This window comes from Stylophora pistillata, chromosome 11 (assembly GCF_964205215.1).
Source record: "Stylophora pistillata chromosome 11, jaStyPist1.2, whole genome shotgun sequence".
In the NCBI taxonomy this organism is placed as follows: domain Eukaryota; kingdom Metazoa; phylum Cnidaria; class Anthozoa; order Scleractinia; family Pocilloporidae; genus Stylophora; species Stylophora pistillata.
The window spans coordinates 11670571-11680123 of NC_142529.1; the positions used below are offsets into that span (position 1 = coordinate 11670571).

Below are 9553 nucleotides of genomic sequence, written 5' to 3' on the forward strand. Positions count from 1 at the left end.
GAGCCACCTTAAAACAAAGATGGCGGCGCGAGGAGTTTTTTCTAATTATTATGTGAGTTTACCTAAGAGCTTGCATTTGATGTGTTGAGCGGCCACTCTGAATGCAGGAGATAGAAACTAAAGTAAAGAAGATTATTTTCGGAGAAGTAAAGGTTGCTTCACTTCACATTTGAAAGAAATATTCAACCGATATGAAATCTTGCGACGGCGAAAAAAGAGCAACTCAAGTGAAGGATAATCTACCTGAAGTGGAAGAAGACTTTGAAACTTTAAGGAAAATAATATTATATAACCAGAGGTCATGTGTAGGATTTTTAAGATGAGCCTGGGAGGCTGTCTTTGACGGCTGTTTAATGATTTCTTAGCAGTAAACGTCTGTAAACATCAGATCGTAGGTGCTCGCGCGAGCACACGCAATTGTCAGCGGTAGCTAAAACAGATCATGAGCAAATGTCGATCTTAGAGAATTCAGATTTTTAAATGCGCGAGAACGCGCGTGGAAATTGCTAAACTCACGAAAGCTATTGCATGAAAACAAGTCCGTTGACCCCTTCTTTTTATTATTCCAATATGATAATAACGTCGAAAGGAATCATCAGTAAAAAAACTAGAAAATTCTACGGAAGGAAATTTGCGCGGCAATCACTGAAAAAAAAACACAGGGTCACCGGGTTAGTTTTCCAATTATTTCAGCCACAAGCTAAAAAATGCGTCTTAATACGCCTATGAAAGCGTTGCCATGGAAACTGCTAGTGAAGAAATGACACTTATTTTTGGATAACCAATTATCATATAATTCAACCCCGTAAAAGTGTTCAACTGGCCTTGGTTAGTCTTTCTGTCGTATTCTTTCAAAGTTACAAACCATCAAAAAGATGAAAACGGGTACGAGTCACCTTAATTAAACAGATTGAAATCTGTATCAGCTTATTTCATACAAATTTCGAAAATTAAAAGATAATTAATGAGCAAAGATAATTAGTGAGCAAATTAAAGGTCCATAACCACCAAAAAAGGCCAAAGATCACGATGCAGCAGATGGTAAAAAGAAAGTACTGACTTTTCAGAGAACGCATTCGACTGGCCTCAGAGTTTTTCTTTGTTCCATTTAGATGAATGATCTATGCGTGACAAACGAGCAGAAAATTTGTCATTTTTGTTTTCATTGAAACCCATGGCACTTAAAGTTTTGAGAAAAATAGAATTTCATCTCATAAATTTCTCTGTCTTGCATTGTTAGCGGTCGACGTGGGTCGAGTATTACCGGGACCTCGCATTTTGTGTCTCAACGAGATCGAAAGACTCCAAGCTGCAAGTAGGATGCATCGTTGTACATCCAGAATCCCTGAAGGTCAGTCATATTGTAGGCTATTGTTTGTAATGTCTACAAAGGAATATACACTTAGCACGACGCCTACATTGATGATTATACCGGTGTTACAGTACCATTTTGGACTGAAAACTGCGACAAGTGAACCCTTCCTTTCACACACTAACTGTAGACGCTAAAACACTTTAAATCCGTCAGGGACACAAATAAGTTTTGAACGCGTACCAATCTTCTCTTATTTCACGGTGATTTACTCGAAGGATTACACGGTTCCTAAAAGGTAAAAGGAATTTGAAATAAACGATGCAATGGAGAAAGGAAACGCTGAATTAAAAACGAACCAAACAATAGGAATAGTACTTACAAAACACGTTTTGCCCCCATAAAACGTAAAACACACTAAGAAACTTGAACTAACTCGACTCACTCAAGGTCGTCACTAAAAATGGCGACCACAACACGTGTGGCTTAGTTGCGGCGGGCTGGGCCCTAAACTAGCGCGTGAAAACTGCCAGGCGCAACGACAAACTTGAGCTTACACTAACCACCCCTAACCCTCGGCAGATCTTAAGCACCGGGTACAATGGATTTCCTCCCGGAACCGAAAACACGAGCAAGAACTGGGAGAAAGGAACAAAAGATGATCTTGTTGTTCACGCCGAGGCCAACGCTGTGCTCCTCGCAGGCCAAGCTGATCTTGAAGGTTCAATAGCATTTGTCACAATGTATCCGTGCAGAGAATGCGCAAAAATGATGATAGCGGTGAGTGTTATCGGAAAAAAAAATATAACAGTATATTCTTATCTAACAACAACTATTCACTGAAGTGGAGATGGCTAGTGGTAGGTTTTTTTACCAAACCGCAAAGAGGTGAAGTAAATATCAACCACTGGACACCGACTAATTTTAGACAGGCAGTGTGCGCACTCTGATTGCATACGTTGCATCATGGTCTCACCTTTATTGGCATTGAGATGGCGTAAATATACGTGGAATGTGATAGGGAATAACTATCTGTTGCCGTTCCTTCGAAATAATTACGAGCCCACACAACTTGTCATTCTGTCGTGACGAATTCGTTCTCGGGAGGCAACTGACGAGGTTAAAAAAGAATTGAAACTGCGGTCTTGCCCAAGAATCTACACAAATGGCAGCTGTTACACACAGCCGATGGCTTTGATCTGTGAATAATATCAAATTCAGAAATTACATTCCTAGACGCAAGTTATTGAACGGGGAATCGACCATATAGCAGAAAAATACAATTTTTACTCCTCTATTACTGCAACGACTACAATATTTTCGGGCGCAAGTCCCGCGCGAGTTGCACGGAAGTGAATAGAAAAGGGTATTCCGAGTTTTAGTAACTAATCAGAGCGCGCCTACAACGCTAGATCTACTGTTTTAGTGTGTGCTGAAACAGTGAGATAATATAGCAAAAAGCATGATTTTAACTCATTTATTCCTGCCATGGTCACAATATTTTTGCGAGTTGTTCGGAGGTGCAACCTCGGAATAGTTAACAACTATTCACCGAAGTGGAGGTGGTTAGTGGTGGATATTTACCAAGCCGCGAAGCGGCGAGGTAAATATGCACAGCCAACCACCGACACTGAGGTGAATAGTTGTTTTAGTATATACTAAAACAGTGAGATAATATACACCACCAAGAATTGATTTGAGTGATTTCTTCGCTTACGGGGCCACACTTCAGCTCTCGAGTATAACGTATATGACGGCGTTGAGTTCCAAATGGTTTGCGTTCTCAGACCACGCACATTTTAGTGATTTCACTTTGTTGTTTTGCATAGGAGAGCCAAGAAATGTACCAAGTTTTAAAGTGTACGTGCTGTTTTTCTTCTCGTTGGATCTTTTGTTTTCACACGTCCTCGTTGCCGTCGCCATTGTGGTTTGTTTAAGTGTTTCTTTTTAGTGCAGACGGTTCATTTAGGCACTTACCACACAACTGCGATTTCGTTGAAAAACGCATACTGTTTCATGGTTTTTGCCAGTCATCCGCACTAAAGCGCCTTAAAACATTGATAAAAACATTGATTTTCATAAAAAGTTCCAGGGAGAAAAATTGAAAATGCAACATTTTTAAAACGTTCCCTTTGAGTGCGGTGGGTGAAAACAGAGGCGTTTGAAAATGGCCTTGAGAAAATTAACAGATGTGATCGGTTCCAGCCCTATCTGGAACATCAGTTTCTTCTTTCGTTGGGTACCGTTGTGTAGCGGCCGACACAAGCGAAGCAAAATTTCGACGACAACTATGAGTTTCGCAAATGAAGACACACTATGAAGCGAGGATATATTTTACGGACAAGCCTTGAATCGTTTTATTTAACGTAGTCGTGGTATCCAAGTACTTATCGTAAACTGAAATATGAATTTATAAGCAAGAAGCTAAGCTAAATGCGAATACACAAACCAACATTCCAACATTCCTATATAAAGGCAAGATGTAAAGCTAGCTAAAAACTCAAACAAACTCACAAAAAAAACTATATATAAGCTCAAGGAAAGGAACATTAGCACTTACATAACAGTCCCGCTTGTAAGAATTGAACCAAAACGAACTTCAAAATAAGTTAGGTATTCAGAAGCGAAACGGGAAATCCAAACAGACACTTACTCTAACACAGAAAACTGTAGTCTTACGGCAAACGACAACAACCAAACGATAATCTAAAAGAAACTTTGTACTCACTGGCGACATTTAAAAGTTATTCTACTTCACTGTCGTTGTAGCTGTGAAAGTCTTCCTTGGTAAAGGTTTCTTGTTGATTTACGACGACTTTTTCACCTTAGATTTGTACGTTTTTGTGCCTTAGCCTTGGAAAATAAACAGCCGCATTACCCGCTAAAGGATGCATAAAACAAGTTTAATTTCATGCTATCACGCATGCAAAATGCCACGTCGCACTCGCTTTATCATTTTCGGCCGTTTTAGCAGGGACTAGTGAAAACGCTTCGAAAACGCTGGTGTGCACAGAAATATATTTCTTTGTTTTCGTCGATATGCATGAAAACGGAGAATTTTCAGAACTTATAAGTGTGTCAGGGCCTTTGTTGCCCTCAGTTTAGAAGTAATTATTAATATATGACCATCTCTTGTTCTACCTGTAGAAGGGTATTCGCAAGGTATACTATCTGTCATTTAAAGAAAAATACCAAGAGTCCAGGGCTCTCTTTGAAGCAGCCAATGTTTGGGTCATGTAAGTAATAATTCTTGTTAGATTAAAACAAAAATCTAGATAACAGCTTTGACTTTATTTGAAAACTCTCAAATAAATGAAGAAATAGCATACCAGACGCGCGGTGCAATGCTGAGGAGTAACATCAAGAGTCAAGTGCACCAGTTATGCCAGTCGGCTGAATATAAAATCATTGTTCGAAATCGAAATCACTCAGTTTGATAATTTGCAATTCCATGCCTCAATGCCCCGATCTTTTCATCTCAGTTAGCAATATGTATATATCCGGGGACTCTAATGATTTCTTTTCCTGCAGCTTTGTGCCCATATTTGTATTTACCTTTTCGTTGATTAACAGCCCTATCTCGTTGCACCAATTTAGGCCTCTAAAGCGAGGTGAGGATACAACTCTGGAAGAGTTTAAAAAAAACCTGATTGACAAAGTTAAAATGGTAGTGGTACAACATCAAAATCAACAGCAGTCGCCGCTTAAACCAAATGGAGTGTATGAAGATCTAAAGAAAAGAATGGAACATATGAGGAGAGCTGATCTAAAAAGTCCATGGCCGAGAGGGTCTAAAATGAACGGGGTCAGTAATTCTTACGTCAGAAAGGTGCATTTAACATTTTATCTCTTTTCTGCATCTCCACGGCCAAATTTTAATTCGAAGCTAACAATGTCACTGTTTTGTTAGTCAGTGAAATATAATCAATCCCCAGCCTTTTGTAACTAATGGCCTGACTTACCATAAAGTTTTTGAGGCGCGGTAGTGGCATTGGAGCGTGGCACATATATTCTTAAATAACTCCGGCTCCAATCGTTTGACCTTGATTTTCTAGATCTTACTGGACAAGTGGACGGACTATTTTCTGTTCTTGGCTCTTGTTGCCAGCACTAGGGCTTTGGAAGACCATCAAGGAGCAATCTTGATCGATTCTGCAACCCTCAAGGTATGTATTGGCAAATTTCAATGTTACCCACTTTGTGTCAGCAATACACAAAGGACCATAATAACATTTAGGACAACTCTCAGCAAAATATAGTCATAATTTGAGTGAAACACTGAGAAAAAAAGAGAAGCCTTAAAATTCCAACTTAAATTCATTTTAGGTTTGACAATGAACTTATAAATGCAGCATGTAAATTTCTGAAAAAGAATTGCGACTTTAAGCCTGGCTTTAAAAGCAAGGGCAAAGTGCAAAAATTAACGTTGATTTTACTAATTTTTTTTTTATTATTGTGAAAAAAAGGAATTCTCTTACCTAAGAGTGTTAAAACGGTTGGAGGCGGAGGGAAAAGATTCCCGTTTTTTGCCGGGTTTTCGTTTTCCCTGACCGCTAAGCCAAAATATTCTATCAAGACATACAAGGCAACCTTCAACGAAATTTGGCAGCACTATGTATGGGGCCCGAGGGCTAAAAGTCGGGTAGATGAATACGACTCACTTAAAAGTCGTATCTGCCATATCCATCATTTTAATTGGATTCATTACATTAAAGAATCTTGTCGGTTTCTTGCAAACGTCTGGGGTCCCGTATTCGAGGTATGGTTAATTATGTCTTTAGCATGGAATTTATCTTTCAGCATTCATATTACAAATAAAACTAGTCTTTATTTTCAACTTTCAGATATCGGCGTTATCGTACAATGGATATCCGAGAGGTGTCCCCAATGACATGGGCGATGACTCGATGCAAATTTCTGCGTTATCAAACGCGATTTGTCTGCGATTCAGCGAGGGACATGAATTTATCGCATTTTCAACGCACTTCCCAAAACTTACTGAGGCAAAAAATCTCGCCCAGGTGAGAATCGCACGACGAAGACGAAAGTTCTCAAAAGAATACATTTAAGCGGTGAAAGTCACTTCAAGAGGAAACATCCTCTCTTCATTAGTACTATATTCCTGTAATATATAACTGTTTCGTTTAATACCTTACAATTGTCAAGGTCTCAGAAAAGCTCAGTCAACCACTCCAAGTCTCTTTACACTATCTGAAGAAACATTTCTCTTCATCCTCTTAATTTTCTTCTTTCAGATCGACCCTTAAGCAAGCAACAAACACACAAAAGGCTTGTATTCGCAAAACCCCTGATCATAACGATAGGCACTTTTCATTTCGTGCTTTGAAAAGAGTTGGACAGCAAGATTATTCGAGCTGCAACATGTTTGACTAAGTTATCACCATTTTATTTCAATTTTGCATACAGGCTAAGGTCAAGAGGTTGTACTTCATATGGCCCAACAGTCTTGAAGGAGACAGCAAGAAGGCGCTGCAAATTATGGAAGATGCTGGAATGGAAGTTGTGTAAGTAAAAAATTGCTTGGCATATAATAATCAAAAACGAGTTCGTTTGTTGGACATAAATCTTTTCTGGCTCTGATAAATTACTTAAATTTTGAAAATGAAACAACAAACTTTTTACATTTTCAGGCCGATGGATGTCCCTGATTTAGATAAACTACAAGAAGCCATAGGTGCTACCGTCGAACGCCTCAAGAAGGCAGAAAGTGAGAACAAGCTTCCCTTCAGTAAATGGCCAAGTAACACTGGGGCCGATTACGAATTACAACCAAAGAAACTCTAAGTCAGATGTCTCACACCGTGTTTTACTTATCTAGAGCTTATTTCGTGCATAATTTTGATTAATTCTCTAAAAAGAATATATAGAAATTAATGATAATTCATAATAAAGAACATAGAACTTCGAATTGTTAAAAACCAGAACTTAGAAATTTTAAAAATAATTTATCCAACTTTCTGGAAATTTTGAAATTATCTTATTTTAGAGATCAAATGCTATGCGTAACGAAAATAACACCTTTTTTTCTGATTTCATTAGCTAGTTCGAAAGATTCGGGATGAAAACCTCCAAAATTGAACGATCAAAAGCGTGCTGTACTGATTAGTGTTTATTTGGTGATAATCCTGTAACGATCGACCAACTTGACTCTTCGTGTAAGCAGACTTTGCATTTTTTTTGTGGTAAGTTGATAGTGAACGTACCTGTGTTACATGGGGTCCATAGACGAGGGCGTTCGCATCTTGAAACCTCTATCAAGTGGTTGGCTTAATAAAAAGTCTGAGCGTTGAATTCATTGATGGAATTGACTTAATTTTAGGCTTTTCCAATCTTCTTAAAAACGCCTTTCGGAATGTTCCTAATCACTCACTCAGTTTTATTAAGGAGCCGGAGTTAGCCCCTATTACGCAATTTACAAAGCTTTCTTATGGTTACGCGCCACAACAAGAGTCAGCTGTTCTGAATGCTGTGGATTGAAAAAATACTAAGGCGAAAGTTAGTGGTCGCAACGATCAAAATATAAATGAATAAAAGGGGTAAGTCTCTAAAGAAATTGTGGTGCTGCGTTGGTGGGGGTAATAAGGTAATTTGGTTATATCAACTAAGTTGAAACTGTAAATTGGCCATCGTAAAGAGTTAAAAAGCTGACGTTATTACCTCCACCAACGCAGCACCACAGTTTCTTTAGAAACATACCCCCTTTGTAGCAAGGGTCCGTTTGCTACCGATTTAAAGATACTGTTGTACTGAGGAATTTCATCAATAGCATTGTCCAAGTAACTGTGAAACTCACTCAGTACAAGAAAATAATAAATAAAATTGAATTAGATACAATGAATATATGAAGTTCATATATTTTGAACTGCAGTATTAAATACGTATGATGTACGATCCTTCGCAGTAGATAGCGTATTTAAGAAGGCAGTTCAAAATATATGAACTTCATATATTCATTGTGTCTGATTTATCATCACGGGTTTATTACGAATCAACTTAACGGCCTGCTCCCAGTTGGCTTGTTAGCTCAATTGGTAGAGCGCTGCACTAGTATCGCAGAGGTCAGTGGTTCGAATCCCGTACAGGCCTGATTTTTTTCAGGTCTGATTTTCGCTATTGCATAAATAGCGCTATCTACTGCGAAGGATCGTGCTTCATACGTAAAATTGAATTAATACGAATTTTCATTTCTTTTTTCTCAGTTCGTGAGCGATCGGTATTCTACAAATCGCACGATCTGATTGGTTCCGAGAGCGGGCAGTATTCACTCATCCGGCCCACTCTCAGTTGGCCCCATCCGTTTCATGTTGGTTCGCTTCGCAGAATCTCTTCAGCTTTGTTTCGATTTTTCATAAATCCATCTTGTTTCGCCGGCTGAGCAGGATTTGTAGGCAAAGACTTCAGTCACAACCGTTAGTCATTAAATAGCATTTTAAATTTAAATTAAATTGGTTTTTCCACAAAAATTGATTTCGAAATAAATTTTGTGGTACTAAATATGTTTTTAAAAGATTGACGCGCGGCCTAAGAACCATCTGTAATTTAATAATGCTTCGAAAAAGTAACTCAGAAAGTTAAATGGGAGGTATTTTCGGGGAAGCAATTATATTGACCAATGCAAATCTCATTCACTTGATATCTGAATTCTCCAAAACAATTTGTTCGTTTGTGAAACGTTGAGCGAAGGTTTGAGATCTCTTCTAAGGACGCTTTCTCTTAATCTTTGCAAGTCCCTTGAATTTGGACAAGTCTACCGTAAATCTCACAACAGAAATGGAAGGAATTCGATGAGTGAAAGTCACGTTAGATCCCCCTTTGCCCAGCAAGAAAAGGCATCTCATTTTACTTCAGTTATGCGGAGGAAAAAAGACAAGATTTACACACGCCATTGCAGAAAACAAACTAGCACACTCTCACAACTTCAAAACATATTTGAATTCACTTACAATTTGACTGTCAGGTGACATTTAAAAATGAACAAAAGTAAGTTTTCAAAGATTACGCGTCGTTAGAAATGAACGATACTTACCTTAAGACCTCTGAGTATTATTTTTTTTTTTGAGAAGAGATCGTCGCTGAGGTCATCTACTGATCGTGCATGTTTGCTATACCAGTACCAATTGACAGGAGTCAGATCGTGACAGATACTTCCCAAAAAAATGTTTCAAAGTTTGTTTGGAAGCCTTTTAAGCTACATTTACCATTACGTCAATAAAATGTTTG

At 38.5% G+C, this 9553-nt stretch overlaps 1 protein-coding gene and 1 long non-coding RNA gene across 2 annotated transcripts in view; one reads left to right on the forward strand and one right to left on the reverse strand.

Annotated features, from left to right (window-relative positions):
* The window catches only part of LOC111326838 (uncharacterized), a 24268-nt gene extending 16640 nt beyond the window's left edge, over positions 1–7628 (forward strand). The window contains exons 3-10 of the mRNA XM_022930918.2: positions 1241–1351; positions 1895–2092; positions 4460–4548; positions 4910–5117; positions 5368–5478; positions 6157–6333; positions 6740–6837; positions 6964–7628. Of these exons, the coding sequence (XP_022786653.2) occupies positions 1241–1351; positions 1895–2092; positions 4460–4548; positions 4910–5117; positions 5368–5478; positions 6157–6333; positions 6740–6837; positions 6964–7117 (1146 nt within the window). The 3' untranslated portion in view covers positions 7118–7628. The remainder of the gene's footprint in view (positions 1–1240; positions 1352–1894; positions 2093–4459; positions 4549–4909; positions 5118–5367; positions 5479–6156; positions 6334–6739; positions 6838–6963) is intronic.
* LOC148720053 (uncharacterized) lies at positions 3643–3915 on the reverse strand. Its single transcript, XR_015993010.1, has 2 exons — positions 3873–3915; positions 3643–3709 (listed from the first exon to the last, which is right to left on the reverse strand). It is a non-coding gene; the product is annotated as an uncharacterized LOC148720053 (long non-coding RNA).
* Positions 7629–9553: the final 1925 nt, after the last annotated feature.